The sequence below is a fragment of the Zootermopsis nevadensis genome, unplaced genomic scaffold, assembly GCF_977971745.1.
Source record: "Zootermopsis nevadensis isolate Lab colony 2312 unplaced genomic scaffold, Znev_1.0 Znev_ptg000001l, whole genome shotgun sequence".
Taxonomy (NCBI): domain Eukaryota; kingdom Metazoa; phylum Arthropoda; class Insecta; order Blattodea; family Termopsidae; genus Zootermopsis; species Zootermopsis nevadensis.
This window is the reverse complement of record NW_028259133.1, coordinates 685,892-709,731: the sequence shown is the minus strand read 5'-3', so window position 1 is coordinate 709,731 and position 23,840 is coordinate 685,892. Positions and strand designations below refer to the sequence as shown.

Genomic DNA, 23,840 nt, shown 5'->3' with positions numbered 1-23,840 from the left:
AGTCGCTAGCCAGTAAATACAACGTAGCTTTATCAATTAACGTTAGGTTTTATTAAAAATACAAGGAAATAAAATGCTGGACATAAATTGCAATGATACGTTTTTGTCCGAATAATTTGGGTGAAGTTAATTTAGGTGTAATGAAGAAGACATTATAGTAATAAGTAAATGGTGAGGTAGCTGGAATGATTTGTGGGCAAAATAAATGTAACGAAAGTGTTGCAGATCAAATTGCTGTAGGCGGAATGGTACATAGGCGACATTTAAGTGGGTAAAGTGTAACCAGTTTGCTAGTAACAGAAGAAGAAGAAGAATTTTTGTTTTGGTTCATCTGTGAAGAGAATAGTCAGTGTCAGTGTTTAGGTTATGTTGAATGTGGCGTGTACAGGAATGGATTTGTGCAAGAAGTTATTCGGACTTCAACTAATATGTTTCTTTGTAAGTATGATTGAGACACGCCTGAAGTAGTAAGAATAATAGATGTGTATAAACTTTCGTATTTCTATGTAAGACTTGAGGTTCTCACAGCGGTGAGTATGAAGATTTCCGTCTTCTGGGTTATTGCCCTGTGTAGTCTGGTCGATGTTAACCAACGTTTCAGAGGTCATACTGCCTCCGTCATCAGAGCGATGAATATGCCAGGACTCTGCCCTGAGTTAGGTTATTAGTTGGTTGGGTGTTGGTTATTTGAGATGATCAGAATATGTAAGCAATGTTATGTGTGTACTATGTAATTTGTATTTGTGTTAGGTATCCCTGAGCAGCTTGTGATGGTGTTTAATGAGAGGAGATCCTTGATGCATAGCTTATATGTTAAGCGTAGTTGAGCAGCTTAGATATAATAATTGCAGAATTTATTTAGTAATGATGTTGAATACAATTTCACAGGTTACAGTTGAATGATGAAAGAAAGATGGTAAGTTGAGTGTAGTGACCAGCAGAAGTTCCCATCTGATAGAATAACATGAAATGTCTGATGTGACTCTGAAAAGTCACAATTAAAATCAAGTGTCTCGAGGACCCATCCCGCAATGTGTATTTCCTGGTTTCCTTTTTTACTTCTTTCGAGATAGCTATGTTTTATAATCTTGCCTGTTGTTTTGTATGGGTGCGAAACATGGTCTCTCACTCAGAGGGAGGAACACAGATTGCAGGTGTTTGAGAATCGGGTGTTGAGGAGGATATTTGGGCCTAAGAGGGAAGACGATGAGGCGTGGAGGAAACTGCACAATGACGAGCTTAAAAATCTGTACTGCTCCCCCAGTATTGTGAGGGTGATTAAGTCGAGAAGAGTGAGATGGGCGGGACATGTAGCGCGCATGGATGGGACAAGAGGTGTGCACCAGGTACTGGTTGGGAAACCTGAAGGGAAGAGACCTCTGGGGAGACCTAGACGTAGATGGGTTGATAATCTCAGGCGGGATCTATGGGAGATAGGAGTTGAAGGAGACTGGATTTTGTTGGCCCAGGACAGGGTCCGGTGGAGGGCTTTGGTTAATTCGGTGATGAACCTTCGGGTTCGGTAAGCCATCTAGTTAGTTAGTTATGTTTTACATTTATTATCTAGCTTTAATCTGTTTATTGTAATGCATACATTTAGCTTCCTTAATGACTTGAGTTTGTATGTTTCAGTATTTCCTTTAGTGAATTTTGGTTGTTACTAGATTAACAGTCTTTATTTCGATTGTATTCTAAATTTAGTACGGACTTCATTACAGTGATTTGGATATCTTTCAGGTATTTTGTGATAGATATGAGCTTCAACCTGTGATTACAGGAATCAATACATTTTCATGTAATAATTAAAATTGTAGGTAGAATAAATTTTGAATGTAAATAAACAAGTTACATTATGCTTTGCTGGAGAAAGATCCATTTAGGTAAGAACCCCCATATCACTTGTGTTTATTTTCGACTTGTTTTATTACAGACATTTATTTATGGAATGCAGAACTTCCAGACCAAACAAAATGCTCAGAAAATAACAATGGAGGGGCTGACAGACATAAAAGATTTCAAAAAGATCCTTCGCACTAAGAATAATGTCCTGGTGTGTTATGTCAGTTCTTTGAAGCAGGCATCAAATATCATCAAAATATTTAGGGAGGCCGCTGAAGTTGTGAAAGGCCAGGGTACAATGCTGTTGGTGGATTGCTCTGGGTGAGTTAAGGTTTATCCAATGGATATTCTATAATTACGTTTTATTGAAACCTAATGTTTTATCCTCTTATTGATTACTGATTTTTTGTTTTTGAAATTTGGAAAATATCATGGGTCGGGAGCAAGTAATACTGAATTTGCTATTTGAAATCCTAATTTTGATAGCTACAGAAAAGGTTAAAGTTGAGACAGTTTTCTTATGAGTGGGGACAATACATGCTGTTCTCATAGTATGAATTATAAGTTATATTTAATGTTCCAGTATAAAGCAATGCTCTGCATATTTTATAAAAACACAGCTCATAGTACAAAAGAGTTATAGATGGCATAAATTTTAGATTTTCCTAGAAGCTTAACTTTTATGAAATGTATGTTTAATAAAATACAAAAGATATTTAAAAAGTAAGAGAAATTTTGGAATTTCTATGCTGTGTGATTGGCAACATTTCTGATGACTGGTCGTATTGTAGCCAAATTAAATTTCATTCTAATTATTGGATTATAAACTTGCATTACCTGAATATAACTTTTATAACACAGGGTTTGTCCGGCTGGAAGTCTGTGTAGTAGTAAAGTAGGCATGTTGTTTTACTTAACATGGTTGCTTTATGAACAATGCTCATGGATAATTTTATACTTTATTTTTGGAAGTTACTGGGGTTGTTCACAAGTGTCCATTCTTCTGTCCAACATTGTTTTACAGATGGGGTAGGTTATATGCATTATTAATGGTATAGTGCTTAGGTAAGCACTATGTGATGCAGATGTATTTAGGAGTGAAAATATAGCGCTGCATATTCTTATCCTCAGCACCAGATGGAGTTTAGTGGTTAGCTTCATACCCTTGCCACTTTACCCCTGGGAAACGACCCCCAGTATCCATTGGATAGGAGCCAGGTTGGACGCTGTAGTCTTGTCACTGTTTCATATGAGGTTTATTTAACGACTCTGTCAATACCTTATACTATATAGATGCCCCAAAAAGTTGTATCCACACATTCAATGAATAAAACTTCACCATTGCATATGTCAGCATTGTCAGCAACTTCTTCGACCCCCAGAGCTAGTTTGATGGCGTCCAAGGCGAAAATCGCAACTTGAAGTCTCGAAAAAATGTCTCTTAGTTGGCTCACTTACTTTTTTCCTCTTTTGGCAGTAACCAGTAGTGTATCAAGATAGTGGTTGCGTGAGTAGTGGTGGCACCTAAATGCGCGATGTGTTAGCCGAGAGAGGGGAGTTCAGTAGCAGTGGGGGTCACACAGCCTCAGCTGCGGTGACGCACCGATCAAAACACAGCTAGACCTACAAACCAACTGAAGCTGACACCCCTCTAGCGCGTGCTTCGAATGGGTCGATCTCATATGACCAAAATCAGTGACCCTGAAGAGTCTGTCAACCCCCCCAGCCAAAAACCTGGTGACCAAAACAGATACTTGTAGGCAGTTCAGGAGATTAATGTAGGACAAACTGAGTGGGACTTGATAATAAGCGCTATTCTTTTGTCAATTAACGTAGGTGGCAGCAACCTTACTGACATATAGTTTGTCAGGTAACAACTCAGAAATTTATTTGATGAAATCTGGAACTCTGCACCTGATTGCTAGCTTACAGGAATTACTGATGCCTTTTACGCCCGCGGCGGCATGGACGGAATCCATGTGGGTCACTCGGGGGCTGGAACTTGAAATAGTATGTTTGTTGAGAGACGTTCATAGCCATTCCACTGTAATGAACGAAATCCACTCCCTAGACTGCGACCTTTGCCGGAAAGGAATGCGACAACCAAAAAGCCAAAGTTTCAAGTTATGAATCTTGAAATGGAACTTTGGCTTTTCAAGTGACTCGAAACTTCTGATGCTTCAGTAACGAAAATGGCTTCAGACGGTTTTTTCAAGAACGGGAACCCCTACTTCTGAAATTTTTTGGTAAAATCAGAAGAGGCTTTAGGGACACCGATGGCTGTGTCTACTAGGATTGCCTGACTGAGATGTTTAAAATAATAAGTTCAGGTGCCACAGATGGTTGGCAAAATTTGATGATTTTAGATGGAGTAACCTTGTATATGTGATATATGTTTTGTGAACAGTGCAAAAAAGTAAGCTGTCTACTTCTGTTTTCCTTGCGACATTAAAACCACCGTGTTGACCACGCGAAGTTCAGAGGCGTTACTGGCCTTAGTGAAATCCTTACATTTTAACTGACAGTAGATCTGTAAATAATCCCCAAATGATATTAAGATACATTTCTGGTGTGCGAAATTTGTATTTAGACATACATTTTATGGTGGTAAGTAATGAAATGTTGGAGCTGGACTTGTGAAATTTCGTTTGTAGATCTTAAATGTACCTACATGTTCTGAATATTTATTAAAAAAATATTTTGACAATTACAGACATGGTGATGTTGCAAAAGTTTTACATGTTTAACATAATGGTAATCTGCTCTAGAATTGTTATTAATCGCCTCACCGTGCATAATGACATATATGAAGGAAAGTAACATCATAATTCTTTCCAGAACTTACAGCGTTAGAAATAGTTTTGCAAATGAACGTGGTTTTGTAAGACTTGAGGTTCTCACAGCGGTGATTATGAAGATATCCGTCTTCTGGGTTGTTGCACTGTGTAGTCTGGTCGATGTTAACCAACGTTTCAGAGGTCATACTGCCTCCGTCATCAGGGCGATGAATATGCCAATAGGGTGTGAGGAGCTGGATTTATAGACCAGGAAGTGAAAGGTGTAGCCTGCCCCGAGCCAATGGGAGCAGGCATGGGAGTGGACCAATGGTAGCACGTGGGCTAGAGTGGGAGAGGGAGAGAAAGTAGATAGAGAAGGTTTTGTTACCTGTTCATGTCTTGTTACATTTTAATTTCTTCTGTTACTGTACTGTATCTTTTTCCTTAACTGTGTGGTACATACTTTTTCTCAACCATATAGTAAGTTTAATGCATCTCAGAATTAATAAATTGTTTTAACTGTTGGTTCCTTTATGATGGAATTAGAATAATACTTGACTGTTTATTTAGTCTTAATTCTTCAGCACAAATTTAATTTTAATCAGATCTGGGATCAAATTCTGTAATGTAGCAGTCTTCAGATAACTGTGTTGGAATTCAGCGTGCACTATTGGGGGGAAGCTGAAAGATGCTCTTCTAGAAACTACCAACAATTCCAGGAAAGCATTTTGAGGGCCAAAAAGTGGACGATTCCCTGAGCTTGAAGATACTCAAATATGTTAGGGATTTGCGTAATAATGGTGTCATGTGTATTTTTCATTTCAAAGCATGCAAGATAGCAACAGGGCAGAGCATCAGCCCTTCACAGTTTAAAGTGATCAGAGCCTGAATGTATCGGTTTATTATTGAGGAACGTTTTTTACAAAGTTTCTTATAAAAGTATCTCCCGTCACCTGCCCGTCAAGATTGATTTGCCGATGCCCTCAATCCATAACACTTTCAGTATGCACAGTAACGTGGCTGGTAATATGGCATTAATTTCTTCAGAAATTCTTTGTTTTTGATTATTTAAGTCTTCCAGACATCTTTGAAAGACGTTGCTTTTCAAGTAAACCCATAAACAGAAATCACACGAAGACAGATTAGGTGTGCAAGCTAGCCAGAAAGTGTCGCCATAGCAGGAAATGATATGATGTTTAAGCACAGTGCTTAAGTGTTCTTTGAATGATGAGCAGTAAATTTATGAAGATATTAATGCTATATTACCGGCCATGTTAGTGCACGTAATGGAAAATGCACCAATCTTGACGAACATCTGTTGCGTGTTATTTTTAGAAAATAACTTTGTTATAATGTTCCTCAATATTGGCAAACACTTGTCTTTCATGTAAGATTTGAGGTTTTCACAGCGGTGAGTATGAAGATTTCTGTCTTCTGGGTTGTTGCGCTGTGTAGTCTGGTCGATGTTAACCAACGTTTCGGAGGTCATACTGCCTCCGTCATCAGAGTATGAAGATTTCTGTCTTCTGGGTTGTTGCGCTGTGTAGTCTGGTCGATATCATCGCCCTGATGACGGAGGCAGTATGACCTCTGAAACGCTGGTTAACATCGACCAGTCTACACAGCGCAACAACCCAGAAGACAGAAATCTTCACTTGACTTTCACAGTGTATTTTTAATAGTGGTGAATGAACATTGCCCCATTCTGTATAATTAAACTAGTTAACCATATAATATTATATATCGTACTTTGATTTCACTGCAAGTGTACTGCTGTTTCTAACTCTGTCAGGGAAGCAAAGAAGTTGTGCAAGAAGCTGAAAGTGTCTCCAGAGCCATTTTTGTTGAAGCATTATAAAGATGGAGATTTTCACAAAGACTATGACCGTTTGGAGACAGTGCAGTCAATGGTGAATTTTATGCGTGACCCTACAGGGGATGTACCATGGGAGGAAGACGGCACAGCTGTGGATGTTGTCCACATACCAGATGCTTTGGTAAGCTTTCGGCTCAGAGAGTTGCCATATTATTATAGTGGTTTGTTACAGGTTTAGAAATAAATGTACTAAAACACAAATAGAACTGAAATTCTGGGAAGAAGTTATGGTGCCTTCCATAAAATTTGGACTGTTTATCTGACCATCTTAATTCATTGTATATTCTTCCTCAGTCCCTCCTACATGTAATGACTGCTTCCTTTCGTATCCCTTCAAACACTAATCATAATCGTAACTTATGTTTCTTCCACTCTTAATAACACTCTTATCATTAGTAACATTATGATCATTATAAAGAAATATTCAATTCAGGTTCTGTATGTATATCGAGATGCCATTGTTTCAAAAGAAAGTTTGTTTCGTCCGTTGACGTTTAATGGGCTTGGCTACCATATAAATGGTGTCCATTGTGGGGTATAAATGGAAACAATGCTTTTTGCACAAAGGAAGAGGATTGGACATTCTGTTAAACAGGGAAACTGAGAACTGTTGGTAGATATTTTAATTCTGCAAATGTAATACATTTTGACACCCGTCACCTTACAAATACCAGTTGTCACTGATGTTTCTCCGTATCACACGAGTATAATGAAGCGCTTGGGATGCACACCAAGCCATTTTGTCAGTATGGGTTTTGGTTTGAGCTTTAGTAATGGCTTTTAACTTTCAGAGTAACAGGTATCCAGTAATAGCTTTTATTATTATTATTAAGTGTTCTGTCTTACGACAGGTCCATTGCTCTGCCCAAAAAGAGCTCTCCAGTTGTCCCTATTCTCGGCTTCTCGCTTTAATTCCTGGAACGTCATCTTCTTTCCTTGTTTAAAGTCGTCGGTTAGCTGTATCAGTCTTCTTCCCAGTCCTCGCTTTCCTTCAACCTGGCCTTCGGTGATATCACTCATTAATCCATTCCTTCTCATAATATGTCCCAGCCAGTTAGCTTTCCTTCGTGTAATCGCCTGCAGAATGCTTCTTTGCTCGTTGACTCTCCTCAATACTTCTTCGTTGGTCACTCGATCCGTCCACCTGATATTCTCTATTCTTCTCCAACACCACATTTCAAAACTCTCCAGGTATTTCTGTTCCTAGTAATAGCTTATTGCATTTTTACTTATGGCCATGATTGTGTGAAAATTATAGCTACATTTTAGTTCCCATTATCATATTTTCACGTGTTTTTCTTAGGGTATGGTTGTTTCATGACTGCTCCTGACTTCTCACACTCACGATCAAAGTTAACATATTGAATAATCATGCCCTGTGACCACTACCAATCCAGTTCAGATGCAGAAATGTACCAAAAAGCTCTTTAACTGTTGTGGTACAATGATTTACATATTGCTGTATTTAATCTTAGATCAAATGTATTAAGTGTTGAAGATTTCTGTCTTCTGGGTTGTTGTGCTGTGTAATATGGTCGATGTTAACCAATAGGGCATATTCATCGCCCTGATGACGGAGGCAGTATGACCTCTGAAACGTTGGTTAACATCGACCAGACTACACAGCGCAACAACCCAGAAGACAGAAATCTTCATACTCACCGCTGTGAAAACCTCAAATCTTACGTATTAAGTGCTGTCATAACCAATCATTAAAATCAGCCTAAATGACACCTGCTATATTTGGACCTTTCATTAAAATGAAAGCTGTATAAATGTCTTGTCAACCCTTTAAAGCTTAATGGTAACTATGTGTACCACATGCTGTAATTAACAGTAACTGTGCATTACTACTCATGCAGAGTGTTCCAAAAAGATGTGTACACATTATAATACGGAATTGTTCCAACTGTTCATCAACTGTATGGAAATGAAAACGTGCTATCAACAAGATGGGCACCCCCACATAACCATTGTGATGTTGGGGTTGAAGGACGAGGTGTACAGCACAAAGCCAGCAACACTTCAATAACCTCTGGAAGAAGTAGAATGGTCTTGCACAGCTGTCCCAGCAGAAACTTTGGTGGCCGCTTGTCTGTCAGTTGCTTGCCACTGTCAACTCTGCCACAAAGCTGATGGTGGCTATTTTGAACACCTACACTTGGTTTGCTAATTCATTAAGTGCTGATGCTGACATATGTAGTGGTTTACTTTGTTTAAAATATCTTTATTTCATTCATTAAATGTGTGTATGAATCTTTTTGGGACATTCTGTATATTTATTTGATTAAAATATTTGCATGCTTCATGTAAAATTGTAAATATTATACATAAAATTATGCATGATTTCAGTATAATAGTACTTACAAGTAAAAGAATGTTATTATGTTAACCTTTTTAGCTGATATTTAAACCCACACTTATTACACACTTCAGCAGTTTTTAAAAGGCTCTGTAGGAGTACTTTTACTTATAATTTTTTGTTCACTTATTGGGATACTGCCAATGGGCATTTCTAAATTCTGTGAGAATATAAACAGGCTCCGAGTTTGGAGGAATAAACTCTAACAGAATTGTTATATAATGTATACAGGTTTCTTCTGCTTGCTGGACTCCTTGAGTTATGCATCTCTTTTAAATGGTTTATTCAGCGTAGTATTGATTATTGTACGTACTTTGTTGCAGAATTTGGCTAAATTCCTGCGAAAGGAGGTGCGGCCCATTCTAGTTCTGTTTTATGCCCCATGGTGTGGATTCTGCAAGCAGTTGAAACCCGAGTTTGCTCTTGCTGCTACAGAACTGAAGGGTCATTCTGTTTTGGCAGCCATTGATGCGAACAGACCAGAGAATGTCATCGTTAGACAGCATTTCAACATTACAGGATTTCCCATAATGCTGTACTTCGAGTAAGTTTTATATTAGAATTTCTTTTATTTCAGGTGAAAAATTTTGCAACATTTCTGTAAACTTTACATTTATAGAGTACTGAATGTAGATGTGAATGAATTTTCACTTTTACTTATCTTGAATACAGTTGGTTATAACTTAAAGTATCCAAGTATGGACACAGTGTATAATGTGTGGGTTTAGAGGTGCTTCAGAGTCAAAGTCTGTTTGCAGATATCTTAGTTCTTAGAATAACTTTCAGTCAGAAATTAATGGCAGAAATTATTCATCATTGCAGTTACAGCCCATCTGCATGGTCCTTTCAGTTTCCAATTTTTCAAATTGTATTTTGTTATGCAGAAATGGGAACTTGAAGTTTTTGTATGAAGGGGAAAACAACAGGAATGGTCTAGTTGGTTTCATGAAGAATCCAAGTAAACCTCCAGAGAAACCGAAGGACGAGGACTGGTCGGCAGTCGAGAGTGACGTCGTGCATTTAACATCAGAGAACTTCGACACTGTCATTACAGTATGTATTTTCTTGTTCTGTCTCAAGTGTATCATTCTGTGCAGTACGTGTGTCTAGTGTAGCGTAAAATTATACGTTGGAGCCTTAGTTTCTGTATTTGTGGATCTGAAATTTCTCTCTTCTTTGCTGCATTACATTTTGTCTCAGAACTTCAAATCTTTTCATGGAAGTCTACGAGTATTCAAATTTTCATGTCATCTTTTTATACACACATGCTGCATGCACATTCATGCACAAACATGCATATATACAGACACACACAGACATCCATTCCATGGATCCAAAAGTTGGTCAGACTGACTACAGACTTCTTAATAAATGATAATATACAAAACTTACAAGTGAGTACAATTTAAAATGTAAATTAATTTTCTAAAGGTATATAATGAAAATATTAAAATGTTACACTAAATCCAGTGCTCTTCAACAGATTATTTAAACACGACAAACCCTAAACGATCATGAGTCCTTTTTAAACTGTAAAAATTCATGAACAGATTGAAAGGTGTGTGTATTTAGGTATATTTGATAAAATTAATGTCATATCTATGGCCATGTTACTGCACATAATGGAAAGTGTTGAGAATCAATTGCATTAGTGCAAAAATCTTGAGGGACTTCTGACGGGTGATATTTTTAAAAATAATATTCCTCACTAAATACTTATGTTTCAGTGGAATAAATTTGAATGAACTGTGGTTGACTAGTGTATCGTTAAAAGTGGTGAATGATCACCTGTATGCCATATTACAAACAGACAGGACGTGGATCTAAAGGGGCATTCTCTGTTTTTATAATGTGGCACAAAATAAGGTGGAAGCTCGGTTAAGAAAAACAAAGTAATATTTATATTTGTATATTTATTATGAATTTACATAGCATGCAACAAGAACAGGAAATAAAGTTATATATATTTGTGTGCCCCATCTAAATAACTAATTCGTCCTCTGTAATTAAGTTGGCACCCTTCAAACATTTCATAGTTTCATGTTTTGTTCCCGCATTTCTTTAATTTACTGAAAATATCTTCGACACAGTGCAGACTGGTGGATGGGTTTATCTTATGAATGAGACAGTATTTCGCTGGCTTGCACCATGATATTCTCGTTTGTAGCAACACGCATTCTTTTTTGAGACCAACATTTCATACTGCCTGTTTCCCTACGTCACACAAATGCAATTATATATGCCTCTTACTCTGTGACTAGCCTGGCAGTTGTGTTCACACTGAAACATGTTTGTGTACTGTTTGTTAACCACTCAAAGAAAATGCAGAATCTTCATTATGGAAGAGTGTTCTATCCCTGGCAGACAGCAAGAAGGGGGCATGTCTATCTGTAACTCTTCTGGGAGAATTCTTGGAATTTTGACCGAGACTGTATGCAGCTTTTTCTTAGTGATGTTTCCATTTTAAAATCATTGCCCCTCGCAGTAGAAGGTTCATTTGCTGTAACTTCCTGGATTTTTAATGTTGGCATTTACTCCATTTGCTCGAGTAGCAATCCAACTCCCTCTCCAAGTTGCTGTAGGTGGTTTCTTGCCTGAGTATGTTTTGTATGTAAATACAGGAATTGTCAGTGTACAGTGTTTTTACAACTGAATATTTTGGCGCTGTATAAAGCATAATAATACATTTGCATTGCCACAGATGTTGGCGAATGATTGCTAGAAGGGGTGACATTTTATCACTGGACTAGGGCAGGGTGCTCCTTTCGGAGCTCCTAGGGGGCGTTGGTCAAGTTTGTAAAACGCAACCAATCTTGTGTAAGAATATAAACTAAACTCCCCAAATTGAGGGTTAAAACAATTGACCAACACCCCCTTCTAGGGGGTTAGTGCGTTTTGAAATCTTAAAAAACATGCTAAACTAACTCCCCTTCGGGGGTCAAGTGTTTAAAACGCAACCAACCCCCCCTTCGGAAGGGTTAGTTTAGTGTCTCATTCAAGTGTTTTAACCCTTGAGTAAGAAACTAAACTACCCCCCGAATGGTGGTTAAAACAACTGACCAACCCCCCTTCGAGGGGTTGGTCACTTGTTTAATACGCACCAACCCCTCCTTCGGGGGGGTTGATTGCGTCTTAAAATCTTGAGTAAGACACTAAACTAACCCCCTTCTGGGGGGTTAGTTTAGTTTCTTATTGGATGAATATTATTATTAGTATCAGATTAACTTTTCGATGTTGGCAACGTCTTCTTTCACGTTTCTTCATTTCTTAAATAGTTTTATGTCGCTGTTCGGAGGCGATGTGCTGCTTCTGGAGCAGTGATAATGCGACTGGCTTGATAGTTTTTGATTTCTTTGTTGTGAAGCGTTATTTGTTTACTCGGCATTGTTGTGTTCCACAACAATGCCGATTTTGTTTATAGTTAACATTGTTGATGACGTCATTTTTTGACGACAACGACTAATCACAAATTTTTATAGTAGATTCGTTTTTGTACTTGTGTAGGGAATTTCTGTTCTGATGCTTTTATGGGTTTAATGTTAGGTTGGCAGTATATAGAGGGGTCCTGTATTGGGATTTGACTGTAATTTGTTTCTGTTCCGTGTTTTCAGAGAGAGCCGTCTGTTCTGGTGATGTTCTACGCTCCTTGGTGTGGTCACTGTAAGAAGATGAAACCGGAATATGAGAAAGCTGCTGCCGTTCTGAAAACTGAGAAAGTGAGTTTCGTTTCAGATAACCCAAGGATTCAGCACGCCCTTTTAAAAATTTCTTCCGCAATATCATCTTTTTAGTTTATAATTTACATCCATTCTCTTGCATAAAATCACTTTGAAGGTTTCTTAATATTCTAGAGCTGTTTGCCGTGAAATATGTGTAGCGTATACTGTCTAAACCAGTGGACGGAGTGTGGTTGGAAATTTTTTTCACTGTGTTTGTAATGGAAATCTAAAAATTACTGCTCAGTAAAATGTTTGCTTATTGCTATCATACTCAATGAATGAGAGTTCAAAGTACATCACAGTTTCGAGGTGTCCTTTTACCTAGAAATTGTTGGATCACATTTGGTTTTTTATATATTTTTCTTTATTAAATGGTATTAGAAAATCCTATCCTATCTTTAACTTAAATATTAGTGGAAAACCTTGTCTTATATAGTTCAGGTACACATTCGTTCACTCGCCTGTTCTTTATCTAAAGGCCTGTTTTGTCTCCAGGTTTCCAGTTTAATTTCACACCACATACAAGCACCTAAAATTTTCTATTCAGTCATTACTAGATAGACTGTAAACTTATAACAATTTCAGGTGAGATTTTTATGTGACAAACCGAAGTATTCCCTTTCAGTAAGTCTTATTGTTCTGAGAGATATTTGATGTTATATGCAGTGTGTCCCAAAATTTTCCGGACTGATTTAATTACCCACGAAAGGCTGTCTCCATCTGTTGTGTTTGTTCCTGAGGGCACAACTGTCAATGGAAACTATTACTTGGAAGTTTTGAAGAGTTTAATGGTAAGAATTCGAAGAGTTCGCAAACAGTATCAAGAACAAGGCCCTGATGACGGAGGCAGTATGACCTCTGAAACGTTGATTAACATCGACCAGACTACACAGCGCAACAACCCAGAAGACAGAAATCAAGAACAAGGCAGTTGGTCGCTCTTGCCCCGGCTCACAAAGCCATTGTCGTTCTCAAGTTTTTGGCATCCAAAGGTGTCATGGTTTTTAAACCCCCCCTTACTCACCTGATTTGTCACCTTGTGACTATATTTTGTTCCCTATACAAAAATTGAAAATGAAAGGCACACGTTTTGACGACATTGAAGACATTCAAAAAGCTTTGACTGACTTCCTGGAGGCTATCCCTAAGAATGACTTTCAGCAATGCTTTGAAAAGTTTTATGATCATTATAATAAATGTATTTCAAATAATATTCAATAAAAGACTTAATTACTTGAAGATAAGTGGTTTTTAATCCAGTTCGGAAAATTTTGGGACGCGCTGTATATATTTAGTTGCATTTACTTAAAATACATAACAAAAAACTATCAGCAGAATTTGAATATGTGCTTAATCTATTAAGAATAGTCTCCGTAATGTTGTATGATAGCTGATGCTAGAGTAAAGGATTCTTGCTTATGGTTCAAGTAGCCTTGATTCTTGTTTCACAGATCACAGGCATTACAGCTGCTATAGATGCCACTAAGGAACCCGCAGTTGCAGCAAGATACAATGTACAAGGCTACCCCACTGTTAAGTACTTTAAGGCAGGACAGTTTGCATTTGACGTAAATGTGCGAGATGCATCAAAGATAACAGAATTTATGCGCAATCCTCGCGAACCTCCTCCTCCTCCCGCACCTGAAACAGCGTGGAGTGAAGAGCCATCAGAAGTCGTCCATTTAACAGCGGAGACATTCAAGACATTCTTAAAAAAGAAGAAACATGTCCTTGTCATGTTCTATGCTCCCTGTAAGTATTCAAAGGAAATTTGCTGTTCATCAGAATTGCAGTCACAGGGCATGAGGGAGTGGAGCGAGGCATCGAATATTGCTGTGTGCATTCCTCAGCCTGCCCTGCCAACTTTCTCATAAATTTGTTCTAGCTTTCTGCACATGTCAGTCCTTGTACTACTGCTTCTCTTCACTCATCAAAAATTGCTTCCAAACCGCTCAGGTTGAATTTTTATCGGTGGCTACGAAAGTAATAGTTAAATGCTGTAATTTATTTAAATTTAATTCCAAATAGAATCTCTCAGAAAATAAACTAAAGGTTGTTATATTATTCTGTGCCAAATAAAGAGAATTATTTATAATTCTTCAATTTTAAGAACTTACTATCATTTTTAGTACATACTTTTGATCTACAACATGTCGATAGAATGGAAGTGGCCTTTGTGCCAACGTCAGTGATTACGGTGGTGTCTCTGGCCTTGCACGGAAATTCTATCAGGCAGTAATGTTAAAATCTGTCCAGTTCGCTGCAAGTCTGTAGTCACCTGGCTTTGAATTTAAGTGGTAACCAGAATGGTTCAAACAATTTCAAACAATTTAATCAGCTGTTGCGACACATTCCTTATAGTCATGCACGTGTGCAATGCAATTAATCTAAAATAATGAATGTACTCTCAGTCCTTTTGTCAGACTTTATACTCGCATTAAATACAACGAGAATGCCGAAAGTGTTAAATGGGAGCTAATCCTCCTGTAACTGTTACCTAGTATAATAGCAACAAGGCCAAAGTCCTGTATATTTTCAAAAAAAAAAATATTTTTTTTTTCATGTGCGTGTTCCTGCAGGGTGTGGACATTGCAAAAAGGCAAAACCAGAATTCACAGCTGCAGCTGAACACTTCAAAGATGACCCTAAAGTGAAGTTTGCTGCAGTGGATTGCACAAAATTTTCAAGCATATGCGGAGCTGTGGATGTAAAGGGATACCCCACAATCAAATACTTTCACTATCACAACAAAGAAACCAAAAGCTATAATGGAGGCCGCATGGCAAGTACAACTTCATAAATTAAATTCACATGTCGTTATGTAATACTATATTCATATTTATTTCATTGTATTTCATTTTGTAAATATGAAGCTTGCTGCTTTATGTTAATTTTGTTATGTTGTTAACCTGGGTTCTGTAGCATTAGCTTATATTGTAGTGTCATGTGAAATATTTAAAAAGAATTATTATGTATTATTTGTCAAGGTTTACACGTTCAATTGCACTCTCTCACTCGCACTTCCAATTGAAACTTGTTTCGGTCATGTACGCCCAACGTCAGGTCATGATTCTTCTCTGCAGTTTGCATCACTGTAGCGCTTCTCAGTTGGAATACCAGGTTCTTATGCCAGTGATTCATCATTAATTTAAAATATGATTTGGATCATAAAACTTGAAATAATTTAGCCATCAAGTAGTACAGTATCACTTGAGACGTCAGGTAACAAAAAACATTTAAAAAAATCGTACCAATATGAGAATTTGCTCATTTGATATGACCAACATATATATTAACACCCCAACCAATACCAGAACTAAAATTGTCCGAAATATCCTTAAAAAAGAAGAAACGCCAACAAAAATTATATAAAAAGTAACAATATCAATTAACATGAAAATGTGTTCTCTCAGGAAGTGGACTTTGTGAATTTCATGAAGAACCCACTTAGTCCAGTTTCAGAGGCCTTCACAGCACACGAGAAGACTGACGGGGACGAATGGGGTAAATACGAGGGGGCAGAAAGTCTTGTCCATCTTTTGGATGATACCTTCGACGCTTTCATCAGCTCGGGAGACCCAGTATTAGTCATGTTCTATGCACCTTGTGAGTATCTGATTAAACGTACGAATTAAATTGTGGCATTTCTATAAATTCAGGAAGTTATGTTGTTATTCTCGTGTAACCTCTTTCTTTCCTTCTATCTAGAAAATTAACGTTCTAGTTGGTAACATTATTTTTCCAGTTGCTTTGTATTGATGTGGAACTTGGTTTGACATTCTATAGGGAAAACAAATTAAGCTCTAAGGAGTCTTATTGTCATGCGTGTGTTCAGCTGGCTGTGATGACGTCACTAGAGGTCTCTGGTTCATTCTGACGGCAGGCCAAAGCAGGCTGACGGGGAGAGCTTTCATTCTGTCCTTTCAGAAACATGTTAAAAACTATTATGTCCTGAAATTAACTACATAAAGGGCACTATTATTATTTTTTTATTTAGTAGTTCTATCTTAAAGTTTTTTTAGATTTAGTTTCACTTTTTGTAACAGGCCAGCATAATTTTTTATTTGATGTTGTGTGATTATTGTATTAGCACAAGAGCTCTGTTTGTTACAGGGTGTGGTCACTGTAAGAGAATGAAGCCCTCATACAGTCTGGCAGCACTCCAGATGAAGCAGGAACATATCCGCGGTGTCCTTGCGACAGTGGATGCCACAGTAAACCCTAAATTGTCTAACAAATTCAACATCTTGGGATTCCCAACGTTAAAGTTCTTTAATAATGGGATATTTGTATCAGATTATGACAGAAAACGAACTGCGGAAGATATCAAGAACTTTATGAAGTTGCCGTCTCCAGTCATCGGCGATAAGGACGAACTTTGAAATAATCCTGCTCTCGTTGGTAACGCATTACTATTATTTTTACTACTGAAATAGTCATATGCTCATTGATAACCATCACTTCTGTCATTTCTTCTACATTTTATCACAGATTAAAAGTGTGCGCTAAGAAGAGGTGTTGAAAGGTTGCTTCCTGACCATCTGCAAACCAGTAGCGTATGTAGCTGCATTGTATCCTTCTGCAATTTTCAAAGTAAGAGAACGTTAAGTTTTCACAACAGAGAATCCTCCTTCCAGTTTGACGGCCTATGAACTTATGCAAACAGAAAAAAAAATATTTCCATTAATAAAGCTGATTGAAGTAAGAATTTTGTTTTGAGCTCTATTTCATTTCAACGCCATGATATAATGCTTTCTAATTAAGGTGTTAGCGATATAACATTGTACAGGTTGTTCCAAGAAACGTTTGCCAAAGTTCAGATGATTATTCTGTGGCTTATTTTAAGTGAAGAATATTTCTTTTCAGCTTGGGTCAAAATCTGTACAATAACGTAGTTACTATGAATGAAAAGCAACTCTGACACGAAGAAGAAATGAATCACCTGTGTAAGAATTGTATTCCACTCGTGGCTGACACACACGTGCTTAAGTGGCTTGCTGTTTTAAATGACCTTGTACATTGAGTGTGCACAAAAATGCATTTTAAAATAGCACATGTTGCTTTTTTATGCTTCCATGACAGTTCTGTATGAGAACAGTTCTGTAAATGATGTGTCAGAACGGTTCATTTCATGTCTGCAATTTTTTGCGTTACGCCAAGTCCTTTATATTTCCACACAAGTAGAAATCAGGCGGTGTCAAGTCTGGTGAATGGGGTGGCGAGGCATGCGTACCTCCAAGATGAATCCACTAATTTCCGTAGCACTTATTCAAGCACTGCGAGACTTGTTGACCAAAATGAGGTGAAGTGCCGTCATATTTAATCTGGCCTGGAGAGGAATGTCTTCCAATATAAGGGGTGGCTCATCTTGTAGGAAATGCAGGAAGTCTGATGTTAAATGTCCCACAATAACAAATGGCCCAGTTCGTTGGTCTTTAATAAGACCACATAAGTTATGTAAGATTTGAGGTTTCCACAGCGATGAGTATGAAGATTTCTGTCTTCTGGGTTGTTGCGCTGTGTAGTCTGGTCGATGTTTACCAATGTTTCAGAGGTCATACTGCCTCCGTCATCAGGGCGATTAAAAATATGAAGATTTCTGTCTTCTGGGTTGTTGCCAACCCAGAAGACAGAAATCTTCACATAAGTGATGTTGGTGGGTCCTTCCAGTGGCATGGTGCACATTATTTGGGGACCGTACAGGGGTGTGCAGCATCAGGTTTCAAAGAGGATCCCCAGTGCTGACCTTTACCTCTTCACGGTATGGGGGAGGGAGAGTGCAGCGCCCATGTTGTTGTTTTATCCCCAGTGCTGTACACCATTGTGATGCAATCTGCCATGCCCTCTCCACTGTCCGTGTCTTCAGTAGGGTGCCACCACTGACCAAATGGTCAGAAAAATCACTTCTACTATCAAAATAGTCATAACTGCTTCATTGATAGATTATTGGGTTGTATATGCCAATTTACAGCATGGATTATAGTATGAGATATCAAGATTCCTACGGCACCTATCATTAGAAGCAAAGGCCCTAAAATTGATCCTGGGGAACTGCATCTTTTATTGTTCCCCAATACGAGAAACAATTTTGAGTTTAATTTGATGATTTAATTTCATTTTTTTTGTATTGCAAATAGGACAATATGATCTGAACCAGTTTAAACTGTCTCTTGAATATCATAAAAATGTAAATTAGGTAACAAAAATTTTATGATTTACAGGCAGAAGCTTTTGCTAAAACACAAAATATTCCTCCAACATGAATTTTCAGTGAAATTGTTCTGGATCCAAAGTTATTAATATGCATATGATGGCTTGATATACTGTACATAACTTTCTCAAGTACTTAAGAAAACAGTTAATAGTGAACCTTTCTCATGCAATGCCCTTAGTATTGAAATTTTATGATGGTCAGGGAAAATGCCTGTCTGGTGATTTATACTAGGGAATGGATTTCCAGGTTTGAAAAAAGTTCTTTGCAGCTGTCTAAGCTCATGAAAATCGATGCAGCGTTCAAGTTATTATGTAATTTTGTTACTTAAGGACACTTTTTTGCATTTTGATGTGAACAGATATTCTGTTATACATGAATAAAACTGAATAATATATGTCTTAAGGAACGGATAAATGAATATTTCACTCGACTGCACAGCCTGTTGTCTTTACGTCAAGCTAAGTTTCGCTTGTTGTCCAAACTTTTTTGTTTGGCAATTTATGTGCGAGTCGGACATAGTGACACTTGTAGACAGACTGGGAATCGCCCATTAGTGTTTTGTTTGGTTAATCAGAACTGCTGTTATTGGGTATTCATTATTAGCTGCTAGAGATCTTCATGAAGCTTGTTCACAGTACTGCAGTTTTATAACTGAACTGTGATGAGGTAATGGAGATTAGTTTACAAAGATGGGGAAATTTCATGCTAATTTTAGTTTTAGTGTATAACAAAGTTGGAAAAGGCCACAGAAAATAAGATAAATCAATGACATTAAAGATAAACTGAATACAACCAACCAATCAAAAGCTGATGCAGTAAAACAAACATTCTGCTAATGTTTTTGTAAGTATAAAGGGTTAAGTCATGTGCAAGATTGCATTGGTATTGGAGGGGGAAGACCCCCAATTAATTCTGAAGACCTGAGGGACTTGTTTGTTAGTGTCGTCATGTAATGCAAGAATGGTATCGTGAGAAGTGAAATTTAAATTTTTTAATACATATCGCTTTCATGATAACTGACGCAACATAAAGATTACTTTCATGGTTCATTTGAGATATTGAGTACTTTTTGCAATTATCAGTACATTTTAAGAACTATTTCCTACTTTTTATAGCAGTGTTTTTTTATACTTCGGAAGCACATAAATAATAAATATCTTCTAAATTTTTAGCGCCTAAAAATATGTTCCCTAGTGATTACAGATATACCTTAATGGGTTACCAGACTTGAACAGACTTTTGGGAATTTAATTGTTATTTCATCGTAACCTGGTGAGTTTTTTTAATTGAAGGAATGTGATATACTTTTGTATCAGCTTCAATGGTTAGATGAACCTGATAAAAGCAGAATTGCATCTTCTTTTCCCATTTGATGTATTTAAAATTTTAGCAACTATTAGAAAGAAAGTACAATTGGTTCAGCAACTTTTTCTGTTCCCTTTGCTTTTCTATTATTTATAAGAAGAGAGGACATCTGTTTGGTTAAATATATGTTTCCTGTCTCCTTTATATGCCATGTTCCATGTTGTTATATCATGTTTTGCTATAAATCTACTACATTGTTATTTTTAGCTTCTTTTATAACTTGATTAAGGATTTTACAATAAATAATTAAGAGTGCTTCTGTTATGGATCATTGCTGCTGCTGTAGATAAATTGCCTCCATTTATGTTTGCAAGATATTGTATTCTTTGTGTAATCTCGCCATTATTTATTTTGCTCATACCCTTATATTTAATCAGAAATATAGCTTCAAAGATATTCATAAAAATTATACAGAAATGAGTAAATATATTGTTGGTATCATTGTCTTCATAAACAGATTCTCAAATTTAATTTTCTAATAGGAGTTGACATTGCATGGCTGCTTTATGATTCTTTCTGATTCCAGTGTGGACTGCTGCACCGATAAATGGTCATGTACAATACACTTCACTCCATTATGATGCAGTCTAGTATAACATGAATCTACTTGGACCCCAAAATTTTATTCTGGCTTGGCAGTGGTGAGACACTTGTTTATGGACTGTGTCGACTTCAGTGATGTTCTGGGTTTTGATGCTGCGAAGGTTCATAAGTAGATACCAACTTTTGGAGAAACAGTCTCCTCCAATTCAGCCCAGAAGATGGAGACTATGATTTTCTGAGATGTTGGTATCTATACAAATCTACGCAGCACAAAAACCCAAAATTTGCAAATATCTTAAGTGCCACTAGAACCTCAACTCTCACATATTTGGACTTTATTTTAACAAGGCTTGAGAGTAATGAATCTTTGTTGTTCTCCAGTTCTTTTATCAGAAAAACTCAGGCTGCAAGTAACCTGCAGAGGATAAGTAAACATGACTGTGATTCCTATTCCAACTGATGATCTCTGGTAGTTTTGATTCATCTGGGACAAATCAGATTCAGGTTATGGACTAAATGACTGAGAATTCTTCTACAGAAGATTTTAATTCATCTTCAAAATGTGTTTTAGTACCCATTGCAGACTCTTTCCCAGTACCAGGACCTTCAAATGTAACAATGAATAGATTTAATTGGCATAAGTCAAAGGAACTAAAGTTGGAAATATTAATTGCAACAGCAATGAAAGAAAACCTGGAAGAATCTGGCCATCATCAATCTAACAAGTGTTCTAAAAAAAAGTTGTTCCTCAAACAGGTAAAAAAACAAAAGAGAAGGGCAGAATAATCAAGAAGGCTTTGTTTGATAGCTCTTACTTGATAATTTTGTTTGTTTAAATCTTATCAGTCTAATCACAATAAAATTCCTATTAAATATTAAAATTTGAAAACATCATTTGAAATCTGATAAACATCTGACTAAAAGTTGCATTTAAGAAGTCATATTTAAGTTTATATAATTTTATACACCTGAAGATGGTTCTTTTAGAACTGAAACATGTCGTGTAAAAAAGTGATGATCTAATGCAAATCGAACATTTCGATAGAGAACATCATTTAATATAATTTAAATATTTAAATGTTAATTATAGTAATATTTTAATATTTAATAGGAATTTTATTGTGATTAAACTGATAAGATTTAAACAAATATATATTTATCACAATATGACGCAACTTTATCATCTCTTGATAATTTTGACGAAAATAAAATCTGTTATGAGTCAGATGGCTTCCAGGTACCAGAATCATAGGAACAATACAAATGAAATTTGTTCCATTTGTGGAGAGTGGGACAGTGAGTTCAATTTCGATTTTTATTGTGTTTAGGATGGGCACTTGCAGGATGTGGTGGACTACATTTGTTATTTTTGTTTCAAACAATGTTTTACAGCTCTTCTCCAAGATTAACTGTCTTGTTCTCTTTGTTTTCTCTGTTCATCTTCAAGGAAGTAGGGTAAGTCTAGATCACACACAACAAAAAGCTGTCGGCATTATTTCATTTTGTGTATTATACCGATTACTTTATGTATTGGGGAATACTGGTGTGTCTCTTTATATCTAAAATATCAGCACAAGTTTGTTTAAGAACAAACAAAAAGACATGTAGCTCTGTATAAATGTGTTTATTATCCTAGTAGCTCAGTACATAATTCATACAATCAGTAATGTGAATGGAGGTTATGTATGGTTTGGTATCTACACTTAACACAGTTTTCTCCTTTGTAATACGTGACTTATTTTCATAACAGTAATATGGTGCAAGTGGGGCAGACATCTGACAATGAAGGAGAATTAAATTTAATCAGAGTTTTATGTTTTTGCACACAAATTAAAATGAATTCTGTGAATCTAATCATCTCCTTTGAATTACTAGTATCTTACAAGGTTAAGGTTATGGTCCATTCAAGAAAAAATATATTTTGACACAGTGTCCTTGGAAGTTACACATTCCATTTAGCATAACATCTAATTCTGCTTCACAGTTTAACTAAAGTGTCTGTGTAAGTTAAATGAAAGATATCGAGATTTATTCTGAACTGCCCCTCATGCTTTGAGAGATTGCCATATGAAAAAAATGGCTGCTAAAAATTGCTATTGTATTTGTTACGAATATAATGTCCCAAATTAACAGTGGTTATGTAAATTTAGAGTGTCTTGACAGTGGTGAATAATGCATGAATTCTGACATGGCATTTGGCGAAATAATCGAGATCCATTTGTAGCTTATTTGTGTTATTTAATATTCAAACTTACTGAATTTCAGTGAATTCCAAGAAGACTATTTATGTATGTGTATGTATTCAGTTAATAGATTATATATGAATATTAGACAGGATTTGTGATAGCCTCCTGAGTCGTAATGCTGCCTCGACTTCTTCGTAGGTACCGGTGTTCTTTTGAAATGCTGGTCTCTACCAACAAGTTGACGTAGCCTTACAACCCACAAGACCAATGCCATTACAGAGATCTAATCTAACCAAGAACTAAATCTGAAAATTTGGAGATCTTTCCATGCATGGTTCATGTTTTATAGATCAAAATATTGTTTGCTGCTTTCAGAAACAAAAGGACTATTTACAAGAGGCATTTTTAATTTTCATGTGGAGAAATTCAGTTTTGAAGAAAGTTTAAATATTTCATATATATTAATTATCAGTGATCAAATAACATTGTGGGAGGGAGGTTTTCAAGTTTGCAATGGTGATGGGATTGGAGTGATGATAGATCATTTAATTCTCCGTTATGGCGCTTTCCACCGAAGAATGTTCTGAGAATGGTGAACCCTGCAACAACAAAGATTAAATTGTAGTTAGAACTGTGAGTATTATGAAACCTGTGAGCCAAGAGGCGGGAAATGAGACAACCTTAAAATATTTTAATATCTAAAAGTTTTTTGTTTGTGTCATGCCCTCAGAAATTAAAAATTGTGGTTGCTTTAAACCAAATACTGCCGTTGGTAAAACTTCATGCAAATGTAAAACAGCAGATACTTGAAATATGAAGTTAGTAAATGCACGTTAGCCACGTAATGAATGTATTCTGAAACAACTCAAGACAGCTTCAGGTTCAACGTATTCCGATTTAAGATAGGAATTAAGATTGCGTCGTTTTCATTGATTATATATTCCATTTACTTGTTACGT

General features: G+C 36.7%; 2 protein-coding genes across 5 annotated transcripts in view; one reads left to right on the top strand and one right to left on the bottom strand.

Annotated features, from left to right (window-relative positions):
* The first annotated feature begins 290 nt into the window (after positions 1 to 290).
* LOC110840378 (protein disulfide-isomerase A5) lies at positions 291 to 23,025 on the top strand. 4 transcript variants are annotated; one of them, XM_022085368.2, is made up of 11 exons: positions 291 to 438; positions 1,931 to 2,160; positions 6,409 to 6,613; positions 9,178 to 9,398; positions 9,739 to 9,907; positions 12,466 to 12,570; positions 14,025 to 14,325; positions 15,153 to 15,355; positions 15,987 to 16,179; positions 16,687 to 16,974; positions 20,679 to 23,025. In XM_022085368.2, the coding sequence occupies exons 1-10, from the start codon at positions 367 to 369 to the stop codon at positions 16,953 to 16,955; spliced, it is 1,968 nt and encodes a 655-aa protein (XP_021941060.1). In that variant the 5' UTR covers positions 291 to 366; the 3' UTR covers positions 16,956 to 16,974; positions 20,679 to 23,025. The 4 variants fall into 4 exon arrangements, with proteins under 4 accessions (XP_021941060.1, XP_087199128.1, XP_021941050.1 ...); XM_022085358.2 differs by lacking the exon at positions 20,679 to 23,025 and adding an exon at positions 17,065 to 20,407 and having other exon boundaries at positions 293 to 438; XM_087343002.1 differs by lacking the exon at positions 20,679 to 23,025 and having other exon boundaries at positions 16,687 to 20,407.
* The window catches only part of sNPF (short neuropeptide F precursor), a 13,064-nt gene continuing 11,527 nt past the window's right edge, over positions 22,304 to 23,840 (bottom strand). Inside the window, exon 4 of the mRNA XM_022085528.2 lies at positions 22,304 to 23,480. Coding sequence (XP_021941220.1) covers positions 23,427 to 23,480 — 54 coding nt within the window. The 3' untranslated portion in view covers positions 22,304 to 23,426. The remainder of the gene's footprint in view (positions 23,481 to 23,840) is intronic.

Bases quoted from the DNA above. Each gene is read 5' to 3' on its own strand.
- LOC110840378 (XM_022085368.2), top strand. From the start codon at position 367: ATGTTGAATGTGGCGTGTACAGGAATGGATTTGTGCAAGAAGTTATTC. The intron at 9,908-12,465 runs GTATGTATTTTC...CCGTGTTTTCAG, and splicing joins ACTTCGACACTGTCATTACA to AGAGAGCCGTCTGTTCTGGT. The intron at 12,571-14,024 runs GTGAGTTTCGTT...CTTGTTTCACAG, and splicing joins CCGTTCTGAAAACTGAGAAA to ATCACAGGCATTACAGCTGC.